The sequence below is a fragment of the Gadus chalcogrammus genome, chromosome 16 (genome assembly GCF_026213295.1).
Source record: "Gadus chalcogrammus isolate NIFS_2021 chromosome 16, NIFS_Gcha_1.0, whole genome shotgun sequence".
Taxonomy (NCBI): domain Eukaryota; kingdom Metazoa; phylum Chordata; class Actinopteri; order Gadiformes; family Gadidae; genus Gadus; species Gadus chalcogrammus.
The window spans coordinates 15,671,725-15,689,280 of NC_079427.1; the positions used below are offsets into that span (position 1 = coordinate 15,671,725).

General features: G+C 48.2%; 1 protein-coding gene across 2 annotated transcripts; it reads left to right on the forward strand.

Moving 5' to 3' along the window:
- The first annotated feature begins 197 nt into the window (after window positions 1-197).
- mettl16 (methyltransferase 16, N6-methyladenosine) lies at window positions 198-17,177 on the forward strand. 2 transcript variants are annotated; one of them, XM_056611468.1, is made up of 10 exons: window positions 198-306; window positions 635-767; window positions 5,686-5,873; window positions 6,806-6,946; window positions 7,802-7,917; window positions 8,211-8,353; window positions 10,661-10,730; window positions 12,287-12,376; window positions 15,682-15,855; window positions 16,331-17,177. In XM_056611468.1, the coding sequence occupies exons 2-10, from the start codon at window positions 640-642 to the stop codon at window positions 17,009-17,011; spliced, it is 1,731 nt and encodes a 576-aa protein (XP_056467443.1). In that variant the 5' UTR covers window positions 198-306; window positions 635-639; the 3' UTR covers window positions 17,012-17,177. The 2 variants fall into 2 exon arrangements, with proteins under 2 accessions (XP_056467443.1, XP_056467442.1); XM_056611467.1 differs by having other exon boundaries at window positions 227-376; window positions 16,331-17,176.
- The last annotated feature ends 379 nt before the right edge of the window (window positions 17,178-17,556 follow it).

Genomic DNA, 17,556 nt, shown 5'->3' on the forward strand with positions numbered 1-17,556 from the left:
GGTTACATCCATAGCAAAGTAATGAAAGGAATTCAATATGTTAAACAATTTAAAATGATGAAACCTTAGCATAAAGATATCGTTGGGCTTAAATATTGAGCTAAATTATGAGATAATAATTACCGCATCGTTGCGTTGGTCAACAAAGTTCGATAACAAGTTTAACACAATCCTCAAAGATCAATACGTGTACTCACACACCGGACTACAAAAATAGTCAGTCGCTTGATGTTGACGTCCTCGTTAGTGTCGGCGCAGAATCTTGACGTCATCGTAAACTCGGAAGAAGCAGAACGTTAGAGCAACGTGAGTTTTACAAAAACGTTGATTGAATATTTCAGGTGAAAACTGCTGGAGTGACAACAACCCTACAGAGGTATGCAAGTGGATGAGTTACAGTTCACATTATGTTGTCGAAAGGTGTCCAACAGGCTTTGTATTCCGCTCTTCTTCTGATTTGTTGTTCATACTTTCAACAATTAAAACATCCATAGAGCCAACAGCTAGTTGATCCAGCATGTTGTAATTGTGCTACCTGGCCTAAACGCAGATTAATAATCGGAATATATGTTAGTTTGTTTACAATCTGGTGAAATGTCGATGTGTTTGTATTGAATGTATTTCTTCTGTGTAGGAAGCATGTCTCTGAACAAGTCCATGCATCCACGCAACCGGTACAAAGACACGCCCCCAGATTTCGCCTATTTGGCCTCCAAGTACCCGGACTTCCAGCAGCATGTTCACACCAGTATGGCTGGGCGATCCATGTAAGTCAATTGTTTAGTCCAAGTCTATCTGATCGTTTGATTTCTCTGGGTTAACAGAAAGCCCATAATATATTGATAATATATCGGTATTCAGAGGTGTCAAAAGTATTCACATTCATTACTCAAGTAGAAGTATAGATACTAGCGTTTAAAAATACTTCTGTAGAAGTTGAAGTATCAACTCAAGCTTTTTACTTAAGTAAAAGTATAAATGTACTGGTTTCAAAACTACTTAAAGTATTAAAGTAAAAGTAATGCAAGGGGAAAAAAATGCCATTAAGGACAAAAGCGTAGGCCGTGCCACAGGGGTCTATAGAATTACAATCAGCTTTTTTTTGCCAAGTATGCTCACACATACAAGGAATTTGGTCTCTGCATTTATCCCATCTGTGAATTAGTGACACACACAGCACAACTCTATAGCACAGCACACTGCCCCACTTCCCCCCCAAAAACATTTTTCTAAAGGCCATCTAATGACTATAATATTAATGTTGAGAAAATTGGGATGCACCTGTTTCAGACACATTTTTACCCATTGAAAATGAACGCAATTAGTACAATGCAAATACATTAAAGAACCATATATGTGTACTGAATGTAGACGGGCTCTGGTCATGCGCAGGTGCCATGTATCGCGTATAAACCAATAGGGTGCCAGAATGATATATGTTTCTATTCTCATCCAACCAATCAAATTCACTTTATCCTATGGCGCGAATTATCTGGATGGGGTTTTTTTTGAACGCCGGCGGAATAAAAACAAGCCGAAATTAAATAGGAGTAACGAGGCCATTTTTAAAAAGTAAGGAGTAGAAAGTACAGATAAGTGCGTGCAAATGTAAGAAGTAGAAGTAAAAAGTAGGCTGAAAAATAATTACTCCAGTAAAGTATAGATACCCAAAATTTCTACTTAAGTAAGGTAACGAAGTATTTGTACTTAGTTACTTGACACCTCTGTCGGTATTCCGTGACGAGTTCTCTGTTTTACAGGAATCAATTAACAAATCAGTGCAGTCGAAATCGTGTCACTGTTGATACTTGCCGTTATGATATCCATTCGAAGCATTCCCATGCATAGTGGAGATGATCAAAGCTTGTCAGGAATTTAAAATATAAACGTCCCAGTGAAACAAGGGTCTACATGGAAGTTGTATGAGTTGTTATATTGCAGTCCCAACACAAAGAAACAAATTAATAGATATATTATTCCTATCTAACATAGCTACTTGACTCTATTTCTCTTCTTCAGCATTTGTCACACTGAGATGGGAAGGGCCTGCAAATATTGTTACTATGTGAACTGCAGACAAAACGGGTTTCCCTTTTGAATCCTTTTTTCAAGTATTAACAATGAATGTTTTCTGTGACGATTATGTGTTGTCAGCTGTTTATTAGTTTTGTTTATTTGTTTATTCATTGGCTTCCGCACATGCTTCAATCGTCAGCCAATCGTACATTAGAAATAGCTTTGGTTTGAGATTGCATGTGTCCTCACCAGGAGTGTACTGCTTAATAAGTGAGCCACAGGTTGCTGCAGGTGCACAAAGAAAAGAAGTGTCTACTGGGAAGGGTGAGGGTGGACGTCCACAGGTGCCTACTCACCACAACCTGCTGGGAGGAGTGGCACAACAAGGCCCGGGGGATTTGATTTGTGCGTGGGTGTTGGTCTTCGTGTTTGTACCTGCTGTCTTTCTCCCATTCATTTCATCTGAGTCCAACCACACTCCTTCCCAATTAGGCCCATCCTTCTTATGCACTGTTGGAAGTGATAGAAACGTCTGTTCTGTGACTGATAGAGCCCCGAGCTGGAGATTAGAGGGAGAAGCTTTTGGCCCAGTGGTTCGGACTGTAAAACCGTCGTATATTTGGAATTACGTCAATGCGTTTTTATTCTTAACAAAAGGGGTTTGGGTCTGGCTGGGAGAAATGTTTACATCAGTTTATTTAAGCAAAGTCTTCTTATCAGTTAAACCCAGTGGCATGTGCTCTATGTACACGGCTGTCCAGACAGAATTATTTAAGACTTGGAACATCTGTGCCCAATTGTAAACATATTGGCTGGTAGGCTGATTCTTTGACAATCTAGAAATGGTCATTCAGCTGTTCCGTGGAAAAGCAAGTCAAAATGTGTGCGCCAGCGACGTGAAGCCAAGACAGGTCTTGTTTGGTTATAACGCCTCATTATGCACACACTCCTTGAAATCTGCCATGGCAAGCTATCTGCCTCATCTCAAATGCGCATAAAATTAAGTGGATGATTTATAATTTTTTACGTGAAAAAGTGAACGTTTATCTCACCACTATAATCCAAAAAAGATGCAATTATCCATAGGATAACAAACCATACATTACAAGAAGCCAATGTCCACTTTGTGTGCTGAGCCAGAGTTGTAACGTGTCGTCAAAGCGGACCTCCCCATTGTGCAGGAAGGGTGTGTTCCGGCCACGCTGTTGGGAGCTTGAAGGTCACCACAAAAGGTGTGAGGTGGTGCGCGCCCCCACTGACTCCCCCCCCCCCACTCCCCCTGTACGTGGTCATGCCCTGCTGCTTCTGGGTTCTGAAGTCATCCTCTGACTCTCTCCAGTAACCATCCCCGCGATTTGAATATTATGCACAAATAACGGATGTGTGTTGGTCAAGTTGAAAGAAGTGAGCCTATTTGATCAAGTACTGGTGAACCATTGTTGACCTTCATCACTGTTTTGAGGATGAGGGACAGCAGGCACCCCTTTGTCTCCATGCCTTCACCCTCTCTTTTTGACTGCAGCAGCAGGGAACTGCTGACTGTGTGTGTGTGTGTGTGTGTGTGTGTGTGTGTGTGTGTGTGTGTGTGTGTGTGTGTGTGTGTGTGTGTGTGTGTGTGTGTGTGTGTGTGTGTGTGTGTGTGTGTGTGTGTGTGTGTGTGTGTGTGTGTGTGTGTGTGTGTGCGCGCGCGGATACATTTATTTATATATCTCTTTCTCTATGTATCTGTCTATCGTCCTCACGTGATCTGCTGCTCTCTGCCGTGGTGACGAGCCCCTCTGTGTTTCCTGCTCCCCTCCTCTAGCCATAAGTTCCCACGTTGCGCGTTTTCCACACTTTTGTAGCCTTATGCTTGCCATCGACCACGGCATGACGTGCTGGCTACCCTGCGTCAACGTTGGGAGCGCGCACGGTGCCGGGCCTCAGCCATTGCTCCAGCGTGGCCAGATCTGCGTGCTCTTCTCGTCTCTGCAGTCGGCGGGGTTGCCATGACGACCTGGCGCTGGCAGGGCTGCCGCGGCTCGGTGGTGCTGCTGCGCCGGCGACCAGCAACGATGCACTTAGCAGGCTCTAAAAATAGAGGTGGGAAATGCTCTCAACAGTTTTTAATCATTAGCATGGGAGGGAGAAGACAGACAGACAGAGAGAGGGAAGCAGGGAGAATAGACTCAATTTAAACAGCATCAAGACAATGGAGAGGGCCTCTGAATCCAAAGATCCATGGTTCCTACTGGTGTATCACTTCCTCATACTCATTACCTGAAGTTCAATTCTCCCTCCCCCCTTTAGAAATGGAGCATGCGTAATGTTAAATGGCTTTACCTGCAGCATTGGCCTGAAACCCAGCCAGGTGTCGGCGTCCCTCCTGACACCAAAGGGGCCACGCTTGATAAGCCTCCCCCTCTGCACTAATGCGGTCATTAGTTGCAGGAATCCCGGCTGTGATTGATGCCGGATCCCCACGACCATGAAGAGCCCCTCCCTATGCGTTTCTATGACGGACCCTCCCGTCCACACATCCTGCATGCTGCTTACTATACTGCTAGCAGTCATAGTGATCGGAATGATAGTAGAATGAAGTTGAGGGAGGATTTGCGTCAGTGTCATCCCACTCTAAACAACACACCCCCTGGAGGTGTTTAACCGGTCTCCAGAACAGGGTGCAACCCCCTCCCATCTATTGGGCAGTGCTGCTGGGGGTTCCATTGATCGGAGATATGCTGCGGCAGTTAGTCAATGTATCTGTGGTGTACTTGCATATGGGCTGAGGGGGGGGTGCTTGGAGAAACAGGCTCACACCACAAATCCTGAGGTGCCAGACGGTCCAATCACCAGGAAGCGTTTAATTGCATCTGTCAAGGTGCGAAAGCGCCCAGAGACGCTTTAATTACACCTCGCTCGCCCGGTTGGTTTGTCACACACACGCAAATGCACCCAGCACCCCCATCCATTGTTCCCAGTAGTCTTAATGGTTTCAGCCGGCTAGGGGGGGGGGGGGGGGGGGGGGGGGGGAGGTAAGGTGTGTGTGTGTGGGTGTGGGTGTGGGTGTGGGTGGGTGGGTGGGTGGGTGGGCGAAGTGATTAATGTAAAGTAAATGTGAGGGTCTGCTGATGTAGTAAATGTGAGTTTCAGTGTCATTAGCGGGAGGTGTTGTAAATTGATGTGCTGCTTATCCTTCCACAGCGATTCATCAGTGGTATGTGTCTGGGCAGAAGCGAGGGCCCCTAGTCACTGCAGGGGGTTAATAGAGTCCTCGGTTGGTGTCGGTGTAGTGAAATGCTGCTAATAATACTCTGGACCATCGCATTCTGACAAAGAGCAGCACCAGGAATTGTCAATACTCCGGTTAATTTTTTCCGTGCTTGGTACATGTACAATTCTAATTACGTGTGATACTGCTCATGCAAAGAATCAGCCCCAGAAGTTTCGGTTGCTATGCCAACAGCATGAACAAGATTTATGTTATGGATTTAACAGTATTTCTTTAGTTCATTTTGTTAAATGAACTGAACACAAAACTCGTTCCTCCCCAGATCAAATTATACCCTTCTTCAGTTAAATGCTAATTAATTGTGGCTCTGCTCGGTGTCAGCCTAGCATTTAATCCTCCTGAGTCTTCATTTGACTCTCTGCCCTGGGCTTTGTTCTGTGTGCTCTCCCCTCTGCCAGGTTGAACTTCAAAGAGCCTGAGGCGGTGCGCGCGCTCACGTGCACGCTGCTGAAGGAGGACTTCGGCCTGACCATCGCCATCCCCCTGGAGCGCCTCATCCCCACGGTGCCGCTGCGCCTCAACTACATCCACTGGGTGGAGGACCTCACCGGGGGCCAGGGCCAGCCGCGCAAGGGCATCGACATCGGTGGGTCCCGCACCACACATCCTTCTGCTGACTGTCCTCAGGGTTTACCATCAGCGAAGACATTAATGTCATAAAGTCAATGATTTCAAATGATCAGCCTGTAATGTATTGTCTGTCTGTCTGTCTGTCTGTCTGTCTGTCTGTCTGTCTGTCTGTCTGTCTGTCTGTCTGTCTGTCTGTCTGTCTGTCTGTTCAAAATGTCTTCCTTGCTTATTACCTTTTTTTTTTTTTTCTTCAAGGGGGTGTCAAAAATATATGGCCCTTTGAGACTGAACATGTGATGTACAGTTTCAAAGGCCTATACAAATAACATTTAATGAATTCGGCCTTCCTGTGTGTTTGTTTGTGTGTGTGTGTGTGTGTGTGTGTGTGTGTGTGTGTTCAAGTTCAAGGATTGCGGCGTTGTTTAAGTCCGCCCCCTGCTTGATGGCTTTAGTTGACAGTAAATATTGAGCATGTGTTCTGTTCAAACAACTTTGCTCCAAAGGTCGTTCTATGACTTCATCTGTCTATGTGCTACAAGGTCATTCTATGGCCTGTCAGCCTGTAGGGTCGTACTGTGTCCTATCTATGTCCTGTAAGCTCTTTCTATGGCCTGTCTATGTGCTACAAGGTCATTCTACGGCTTGTCTATATGCTGTAGGGTCGTTCTGTGGCCCGTTTGTTCTGTAGGGTCGTTCTGTGGCCTGTCTATGTGTTGTAAGGTCTTGCTATGCCCTGTCTATGTGCTGTATGGTCGTTCTGTGGCCTGGATGTGCTGTAGGCTTGGGTATCTGCAAGGGCTGTGGATTTCATAAAGACTACCTCTAACATTATGGTAGGCTACAGACGGCTCTATTTAACGGGGACAGGCCTCATCTCCATAGGCCTCAAAGAGCTGCAGCCATACAGCATATCATCTTCACACTCTTGTTGTGCGTGTGTGTTCACAGGAACTGGGGCATCTTGCATCTATCCCCTGCTGGGAGCCACCATGAATGGCTGGTACTTCCTAGCCACCGAGGTCGATGACATCTGCTTCGACTACGCCACCAAGAATGTGGAGCAGAACAACCTCTCGGAGCTCATTAAAGGCAAGCCGAGTCCTCTCTCTCCACTGCATTAGCCAGGTGTAATGCTTCAAACTGAACACGGCACTACACGTTTTTGTTGTGTCCATCGGTGGTGTAGTTTCTTTTTCATGTGCCTTGTGTATATATGTGACTTCTCGCCGGTCGCATTCGTACTGCAGTGTAGGCATGTGTAAAGTGTTTGGCTGCCAACCTGCCCAGTATCAAAGCACTAACGGTTTTATTTTATTTGACATGGAGGCATAAAAAGCGGTCCACTATCGCCTTCGCTTTCAATACCTTTGCACGGTAGGGCTTTATGACGAGTCATGGTTAATGCCAACCGTAGGACGGTGACTCATAGTGCATCACAGTCCACCCTGCTAATGTTTGACAGACTGTTGACATCACGATCACGTAACCTCAGATTTCGTCTGGTAAAACACTCACCGCCTTAATCTTGATTAACCCTCCATATTTCTTGCATTAGGGCTGCTCGTTATTGGTAAAATCATAATCACGATTACTTTGGTCAATATTGAAATCACGATTATTCAAACGATTATTTGAGTTTGAAAACGCGTATTTATTCAGCATGTCTCTCCCAAAAAAACATTGTTACGGAGAACTTTGAAATGTCGCCTTAAAAAAATACACAAAATGGTCAAAAAGAAAAGTTTCCAATCTAAAATAATATACAGAAATGTATCCAGCTGTTCTGCCCTTTCTATAAAACATAAAATTCTAAAAGTCTAAAAACCGCTGTAATCGAAATCGCGATCAAAATTCGATCAATCGCCCAGCCCTAATTAACATGATGTGAATTCTTCTTTTTGCAATGTGAAAGCCAAACTCTGAGCCGTATGATGTGTACTTTAGTGGTTAAGGTCCCCCATAAAACCCTGCTGATGGACGCTCTGAAGGAGGAGACCACGATAGTGTACGACTTCTGCATGTGTAATCCTCCCTTCTTCGCCAACCAGCTGGAAGCTAAGGTAGGTAGCTGGTGTGTGTGTGTGTGTGTGTGGGTGTGGGGGGTGGTGGGTGGGTCATCTTCCCCATCACTAGTACGGAGTCCCCAGTTTGATTGTAAAACACCAAAGAGTGCTTTGCAGACTTGCGCTTCAGACTCCTGGTTGCGGGATCCGTACAATGATTTTGCTCCCAAGCGATGGCTTTCTGCCAGAACTAGGCGCGATCGTTTGAATTGTTGACAAAGTGGGAGCAAGAAGCTGTCATGGGGCTTGATGAGAATCTGGCGCTCCGGTCTCTCCTGGCTCTCTCTCAGGGGGAGAACTCGAGGAACTCTCGACGGCCGCCACCCAGCTCCGTCAACACGGGCGGCGTGACGGAGATCATGGCCGAGGGCGGGGAGCTGGAGTTCGTCAAGAGGATCATCCACGACAGCCTGCAGCTCAAGACGCGTCTGAGGTAAGACAGGACAGGATCTTCAGTGTTCAGGTTTTTAAGTGTTGTTCTGGACCGCTTCTCCTCTCTCGTGGTACACGTTCTAGTCGACGTCACACGGGTCAGTACGGACCCGCGCAGGTCCCGAAGATCTACGTCAGATCCATGCCTCTACAGCCATGCACGCCATCATCCACGTTGGCCGCGCAACTACACAATTAATCGGTACTAAAGACGTCCTGATTGCTTCGGGGACGGGGTGTCTTGACGGGACATGAAAACGGCAATTACGGCAAGACGCTCCCAGGAGAGGGGAGCAGGCGGACAGATGGGGACCCAGCGCGGCGATGGGGAGCTATCACCCAGAGTTGGTATAACCATTTGGCACGCACTGGTCCTACGCAGTGCGGGTTACCGAAGGGAGCAGCTGGGTTTAGGTCTTTGGGGGGGGGGGGGGGGGGGGGTTCCTCCTCTTCTTCTCCCGAGGAGGCAGACGACCAGCCAGCCGTGTGAGGCTGCGTCGGAGCCCAGAAGAAGAAGAGGTGGGATTGAAGGATGATGAGACGTGCTGCACCTGGGCTCGGCGGGGGGGGGGGGGGGGGGGGGGGGGGGGGGGTGGTGTGGCGCACCTGTTTAAACATCAAGGCTGTGTTCGCTGGAGGTTGCCTGAGACGGCGCGCGTCGTCGGCGCGGGGGCCTGAAACGGTGTCACGGCGTGGCGGGGCGTTAAGGGGGGCTCCGCAGGGGGGCCCCGCCGGTGTCGCCGTGTGTACCGCCGTGTGTGACACCGTCGGGAGGTGAGGGGCGACCGCTTTGGCAAGGCGTGAATCCCCAGTCTACCCCTCTTCCGCTCCCCCCCCCCCCCCCCCCCACACACGCTGTCGGGTTTGGGGTTCCAGCCAAACCAGCCGCAGCCGGCTGTCACACCCGAAAGCATGCTGGGATACCAGAGCCACCAGGTGTCCATGGCAACCACGACATCTATTCTGATTGGACCGTCGAGACCCCTTCCCCCCCCACCCCCCTGCCCCCCCCCCCCATGTAACTGCAACTCGTTTTTAGCCATGCTAAACTATAATTACTTGCAGATGGGGGGGGGCAACTCCACCTTGGTTACAAGGCGCCATGCAACTCAGACACCGTCGCCCCCTCGGTTGCCAGGCACAGGCGACACACACCAATGCCACGGTTACGGCAGGGGGATGCTTCCTTTTATTCGTCTCTCTGGGATGAAGTGGTTGCTGCCATTGATATGATAATTACAGTCACTGGCGGCGGGATTGTAATCATAAGACCGTGCTTCAGAAGATCTCGTGTGAAAGGACAAAATTGAATATGGCAAAGTGCTCTCTCCAGCTGGACCCCTTTGGGCGTTTGAAAAAGGTCCTTGTCGTGAGGGTGGGGGAGCCTGAGGGCTGTTTGGGTCTTAACCCCCCCCCCCCCCCCCCCCCCCCAACCCAGCCACTCAGTAAAAGGGGGGATATTAGCTCTGTTGAATACTTAATGGTGTCACTTGATGCAGACATTCTGTAGCATGCCACTGCCCTTGTATTCCTCTGGACATTCATCCAAAGAGACATGGTTACCTCTCCCTGCTAATCTACTTGCCTTTTTAGTGCCCTTAATTGCATTCTCATTCAGTAGGAATGTCAATGCATGAATGATTACTCCTGTTTACTTTGTTCTTGGTACTTATGAGGCCTTTATTTGCTAGAAAGTATTGGCGGGCAGGAGGATAGTTGCTTGTGGTTCTGCTTGGATCTCAAAAGAAAAGCACAGAGCAACGCTGACCTACTCCTTCCATTCCCGTTTATTATTGAACACATTGTTTGGCCGGATATGCTGTCTTAAAGCAAGTTGTTTGTTTGGTTTTTCCAAGCAGTTGCCGTAACATTATAGACATTGATTACAAATCGATAATTTTGAATAATGTTTGAAAATGTTGCGCTTCTCTTGACTGACCGTAGAATTTGTTAAATTCTGCGTTGCTTTCTTAAAGCATTGCTATGGATTTAAGGATATACTGTAAATCGCACGGCAGATAGATCGTTGGACTCCCCATCAGCATCAACATCACAACATCACAGGCTCCATCGCCCTGCCCTGGGCCATACCACCTCCGCTGTCTTCTGCAGCCACCATCAATTGGCTTTAAAACAGAAGGGATAAAAACGCCTTGTTCTGACCCATACTAAACAGGGCACAGAGAGGGGTCGGCAGAGGCGCGCTAACTCGTACTGTGTTTGTGTTGCCTGTAAGGCCATTGTTGGATCTGTCTGGGTTAACCCGTCCACCATCACGCTGTGCCTTAATGCTGGACTCCATCTGCAGGTGGTACAGCTGCATGTTGGGGAAGAAGTGCACCCTGGCCCCTCTGAAGGAGGAGCTGAGGAAACAAGGGGTGAGTAGAGCCGGGTGGACTGGAACACGCGCACCTGAACACGCGCAAACACACACGCCTCATTGTCAACATACCCCTCCCCGCTATCTTTAATCGAAGATGGAAGCTATCTCGCTCTGTTGGAAGCCTCTCTTCGCGTCAGTAGCTTCACGCAGTGTCCCAGTGAAGCTTATACATCCAGCAAACCAAAAAGAAAAACATATTACAATAGGTTATCATAGCAATGTCACGGGCCAGAGATGAATGCGCTAATTTCTATTAGCATTGCGTGACTGATTTGCGTGGCAGTGTGTAGTTAACATTCATTAGGGGTCTACCTAATAGCCTAGCCCCCTTCACTGCTAACTGCGCGTTTGTGTCCCTAGGGCACGACGCCAGTCACTTGGCCCCCACTGTATTAATATGATACGGTTGGCATGATTTGGCATGATGTGGAACAGACGGACATCACACACCCACACACACACACCCCGCGTCAGGCATCAGTTAAGCTGACAGGGGTCCCCCTGCCACTGGTCGAGGGAACTCTCCGAGGAAGGCTTGAAGAACCACGGACGGCAACGAAGGGGCCGTGAGGGTTCTGTCGCCGCTCATCAGCGTGAGTGGCGGCCTGGCTGTCACCCAGGGCAGAGGATAGCCTGCCTCGCCGCAGGTTGAGGTGTAAAGGGAGACCGCAGCTGATTGCTATGCAGATGTGGAGTCACCGCTGATCTCTCCGCCGTCTCGGGTGTCTTGTTCTAATCTTCTAAATGTTTCTGAGTGCGTAGGGCGGGTTCCTCTAAACCAACCCCCCATCCACTCCATTTTGGTCTAGTGCTTTTGACCTTTGACCTGTTATTAGACTGACATGCATCCCCCTACCATTTATTATGTTCATCCGGTTATTGTTCTGTTGGCACTTCAATATAAACTTGACTTTGACAGACTCTGTGCTATTGTTAAGACATTGAATTTTCCAACTTCAATACCTTGAAATATATTGATATTCAATAAAATTTTCAATTCCACGGGGAAAAATAAACACAAAATCCATGCATACATTTTAAGAATTTTCATTAATAGTTAAATATAACAAATAAATGCGGGAGACCGCAATGCAACCGAGTGAGAGGAGGCAGGGCTATGTAGGCACTGTAGCGTTGTGTGTGTGTCAGTCATCTTGCTGTTTGAGATAAGAGAGAGTGAGAGACAAAGCTGCCACTGGTGTAGCGATACTGTTTTATCGAGTATCTCCACAGCATGAGTATTGACAAGGTTTCAAATGTTCCATATCAATGTGTATCGAAAAATCCATATCTTTGACAGCGCTACTCGGGGCCAAACTCTATAGACTGTGAACCAGAGCTTTTCACAGGCGACACATTTACACTACATGTGTTAATGGCCATCTGTCGGTCAAACGTAAATCAATGCCGTTTTGATTCTCACTTCTCTGAGCTCGAGATGCTGTAGGCGTATTGGCATCTAAACAGACTCGTGTCCGCTGTGGTTGATGGCTGCGCTTGATGCCCTATTTATGACACCGTCTCCCTTTTTTTCGGCCCATGGTCCTATAGGTACCTCGGGTGACCCACACGGAGTTCTGCCAGGGCCGCACCATGCGCTGGGCTTTGGCCTGGAGCTTCTACGATGACGTGATCGTTCCGGTAAGTTGGCCAGAGGTCGGGGAGCTTGTCATTCCGAGCAGCTCCCAGCGAAGGTCGGCCCAACTGTTACTAGTCCAGGTCTTCCGGGGACAAGGGGGGCCGCTCCCACACCGCCATGCGCGTTAACTGAACTGTCGGTGCTGTGGTATCAATAATGCACTCAGTCTGGGTCCCTCTCCAGCTCCCCCCCCCCCCACTACTCTATGGCCGATTTCCATTAGATGCACTTATTCAGCCCTCCGGGGAGGTGTTTACCTCTCTGTAATGTGCCGTATCCAGGCAACAGTTGCCACGGCAGACATGCATGCTATGCCTGCCATGGCCCGCGCTCCAAAGGCAGGGGGTTGGGGGGGGGGGGGGGGCAGGAGGAAGAGGGGAACGAGACAAGGCAAGTGAAAGCTACTTTAATGGCAGGAAAGTATTGCGGGGAGAACAAGGGGAATAAGTGAAGAGTTGTAAATCCGTGGGAGAGAGGGAAATGGGACATGAGGCTGAAGGAGTTGGAGGGTTTCGGTGGCGGTGGGGGGGCTAGACGGTTTCCCATTTGAAGGGCCGTTAGGTGTAATGAAGCCTTTATTCCGTCTGCTCTTTGCAGCATTCTGCCAGACTACTCTGTTTCCTTTAAACATAAAATCAGTTGAGCAGAGAAATTGGCCTACATTTCCCCCAAACACACAGACACAGACAGACAATCTTCCCCCATCCCTGCATCCTTTTCCAAGTTTCTTCAGACTAGAGTTGCTCATAATAATTTCAAGGCATTCATATTTGTATTCTTGAGTGAGTGAGTGTGTGGGTGGGTGGGTGGGGCATTTGTTTACATGTGTGTATGCCCAGGCACGCGCGGTGCTGCTGATGCAGAGTTTTTCGATGCATGCAGTTACATGCATGGCTGGGCAGCTAATCCGCCATCCATATGCCTTCAAAAGGATGTGTAGGTTATGTATGGATGACCATCGGGAGGGGGGGGGGGGGGTGCTAAATGTTACACGTATGGCCTAAAGTACATGTCACATGCACGCCCCCATGGCCTACTTCACTGAAGGTCTTCCCCTGCTCAAAGCCTTTTAATACCACGTCTCTCCCTCCGTCTCCCCGCTATGCCCCGGCAACCCATCTTATCCAAAATCATCATGCTGATTTACAGTTTGCTCTGCTATATATATGATATACTGAACGGCGATGAGAGGACTATGAACAGCCATATGGTGAAGTGATGAGAAGCTAGCGGAGACTCTTAATATGCAGGCGTGACCGACGAGGTGGACTACTGGATGAAGGGCTTTCATACGGCCTATAGGCTACACAGCTGATGATTTCTTTCGCTGCTGCTCCCGCATCATGTGACTGGGGCTGGACCCGAGGGAAAGAGAGGGTTAAAAAAGGTTCAGGTTGCAGAAAGACCCCCAAGACACAGAGTCCCCCTGGAGATTTTCATTGTTGAGTGTTGGAAAAGGGAGTGCATGTGCAGGCAGCATGTCTTCTGCAGTCTGGTGCATAACCTTTCACACACAAACACGCATCCACACACACGCTTTGTACATGTAAACAAAGCTGAAGGATGGATAATTTAATATGAGGTTTCTAATAGAGGAAAATATCTCTTTGTATTACCCTAGCTTTTACCATTACTGGCTTTCATTATTAGGCCACTCTTACGTGTGTGTGTGTGTGTGTGTGTGTGTGTGTGTGTGTGTGTGTGTGTGTGTGTGTGTGTGTGTGTGTGTGTGTGTGTGTGTGTGTGTGTGTGTGTGTGTGTGTGTGTGTGTGTGTGTGTGTAAGAAAACGGGCATGTGTGAAGGGAGAGGACAGGTTGGATGAATAATAGAATGACAGCAGAGCTAGAGCGGACGTGATTCACCAGAGATGAGTAGACGTGTGTGTGCGCACATGTGGATTTGTGCTACGGGAGAGCCTATATAGATTTAATCAATTTTCCTCTTGATCTCTCACACAACGGGTGAATTTGTTGTGAGGGGTAGTATGCAACAATCTAATGTAATGGAGCAGTTGCTACCAGACAATATATAATGAGCAGCTAAACGTGATAATCATTTATTTACAGTTCCACACATGGATGTTGACAGTTAACCAATAAATGTCACACAATAACTTGTTTGTTTTTTGTCCATTAAAGTGGTTCAAAAGGACGGCTACCGAGGGATAAAATGGCAACCAAAACAGTGCTAGAGCATGATGTGTTCCCTGCCACTCCCCTGTCGTTTGTAGGTCAGTCGGCCATGCTGTCTCGCTGTGTCTGCTCTTCCCACATGCACACGCTCAGCCATGCCTACGTCTGCCCCTCTGAAGAGCGCTGCAGTCGATATTGTTCACCGAGACCCATGTTTTATTTACTCATAGTATTGCCATTGACACTGCTCAATATTATAGTTACTGAGTGGGGAGAGGTCGAAGTCGTCCTCAATGTCATTCATGTCCCAGAATGTTTGCCATGGATGGGGCTCCCTCTAGTGGTGGATACGTTCTACTCTGGCGTGTATTGCCACAGTACAGAACCCCTGGGCGCGTACACCATTGCATGCATGTATGGTTCTGCATCTGTCTTTTTGGGCGGAGGCTGAACAAGGTTTTTGTTAAGCACGTGGACAATCGAAAATAGTTCGCTCAATGTTGTATTTTTATGTCTTCATATTAAGAGTGGAGAACGGGATTGTTAGCTGATTTACAGCCACTCCCTGTTTTAGGATGGATTCTCATTCTCATCAACCATTTGCCTGTTGAAAGTCCGTTTAAGGCACTGAAATGTTGGGTATGAATATATTGCAACTTAGACAGTGTGCAATCTTTGATCTTCTCACCCCTCTCCTCAAGCACCTGTCCTATGAAAAAGGCGTGTCCAGTGCTCTTTTCATTCTGAGCGCTCTCCTAGTATGCAAACGGCACAGGAGGTCATCGCACATTCAATCGAAATCAGTGATGGCTACATGGTCATTTCAGTTCTCTCCATGTTGGATTTTGATGTCTTCAAATGAAAAGCAGCGAAGAGGATTGTTAGCCGATTTACAGCCACTCCCTGTTTTAGCTTCTCATTGTCATCAACCATTTGCCTGTTGAAGGTCAGTTTAAGGCACTGAAACGTTGGGTATGAATATATTGCAACTTGGTCGGTTTGAGGGAGTTTGTTTGCAACCTCTTGATCTTCTCGTTCCTCTCCTACGCACCTGTCCCATGAAATAGGACGGTCAAGTGTTATTTTTGTTTCTGAGCGCTCTCTTAGTAAAATAACGTGTCCAACATCCTCCTTCCTCTCCACGATTAATCTAAATGTCCTTGACTCTCTGCAGTCCCCACCGAACAAGAAGCGTAAGCTAGAGAAGAGCAGGAAGCCCCTGTCCTTCACTCTTCAAGAGGCTGGCCTTAAGGAGCTCCGGGCCAAGGCCTCCGCCAAGGGCTGCAGGTCCCCCTCTGGCCTGGACAGCATCACAGCCCTGCTGGAGAAGACGCTCACCAACCTGCGGGTACGTACACCACTACACAAGGACGCACCTCAACACGACCGCATTTAAATTCCCATTTACCAAGCTCCATTACACAGTCACATGCAGCAGGTTACTTTGGAGGGATGGTACTTTCAGGGGTATTTGAAGGTTAAAAGGTTTTTATATCTTTTGTAATGAAAGGGAGCTCGGCATTGCCAAGCCCCCTCGTCTTCATTCTCCATTTGGTTCACACAGTACTTGAACTAAGACATTGCTTTAAAATGTCAGCCTGTGGCCACAGAACTCTGGTTTTGGGATTTTTCTAGAAATACAAAGGGCATAGGCTGCTGTATGCCAGGTGGTTAGGAAACCAGACACGGCTGTGTGATGGACCAAACTTTGCCATCACTGGTTAGATTGATAGATGTTTTTTTATATAGAGCAGCTCTAGGTGGGACGTCGACGATGAACAGGTGTGCTCCTTTCTCCTTTGTTCCGCGGTCCGCTCCTGCAGGTGCTGCACAAGCGCGTCCCCAGCAGTGTGCAACAGACAAGCCTGCTGCTGACCGCCGTGGAGAACACCTGGATCCACGGGCGACAGAAGCGGCGCGAGCAGAAGCGTCACTTGCGCGAACTGCCTAGAGCGCCCCCCGCAGCCTTGGCCGGCTCCCAGAGCACCATGACCTCGACGGGCTCAGCCAGCGCCGCTAGGTCCTCCCAGACCAAGCCCCGTCCCGAACGGAGCCCGGCGGTCCCTGAAACCCCTTCTGCCGCTGCAGAACTAGCGTGCGCACAACCGCTAGCGGCTCCAGAACCGCTAGCTAGCCCACCACAGCCAGCCAAGCAAACGCTCCATGACTCTTCCCTTAGTGTGGCCGTCCAAAGGGACCCAGCCGCTGAACCATCAGAAGTGTTAGGGGGCGATGCAGGCAAGGATGTTGACCTGATGGAAATCCAGACCTCTGTGGCAGAGGAAGGAGCCGCAACAAATGAAACGGTGCCGGGGAAGCGGCCCCCGACCCCCAGCTCTGTGCAGGAGTTTCTGTTTAAGTGTCTGCTGGAGGTGTTGATGGAGGAGGTTAGTGGTGGTGTAGTGGTGGAGATGCATTGGGTGGAAGGCCAGAGTAAAGACCTGATGAACCAGCTGTTTACATACCTCAAGAACTCAATCCTCAAGATGGTGGCCAGTCCCTAATATCAGAACGGACTGTAGGCGGAAGGGGTGGTTTGTTGAATTTTTTTTTCAAGATGTGATCTGTATTTGTTAATACAGTATCTATAATAAAGTTTACTTCTTTTTTTTAACATTGTGTAACTTCTTGATCTACTTTGACTAACTGTTCGTCTAGCATGGCATGTTGTGTCTTCATTTGGCCACGGGGGGACAGTAGATGTCTGTTGCTATTTTACTTCGACTTGAGATTAAACTGCCGCATGCGATGCAAATATGTCGCAGAATGCCCCCAGACGGAGTTTTTATTATAGCTCACAATTGTATTGTCCTTAGCACATCTGTTGGACGACGATTTTATAAAGCATACGGAGAAGCCAACGCTGCAGCGAGAAGGCGAAGAGAGCAGAAGGAACTGGCGCCCGTCCTACGTGGTCGTTGAATACGCAGCGTCCGACGATCAGGATTGGATCACCATTATTGTTTGCCCCATCTAGTCGATGGTTAGATTAGGTTATCATCATTGGCTATTACTCACTCTACTAAGCAACTGACAGTTGATTTCTGGG

Excerpts from the sequence above, each read along its gene's own strand:
- mettl16 (XM_056611468.1), top strand. The coding sequence starts at position 640 with ATGTCTCTGAACAAGTCCATGCATCCACGCAACCGGTACAAAGACACG. Across the intron at positions 6,947-7,801 it reads CCTCTCGGAGCTCATTAAAG|TGGTTAAGGTCCCCCATAAA; the intron begins GCAAGCCGAGTC and ends TGTGTACTTTAG. Across the intron at positions 15,856-16,330 it reads AGACGCTCACCAACCTGCGG|GTGCTGCACAAGCGCGTCCC; the intron begins GTACGTACACCA and ends CCGCTCCTGCAG.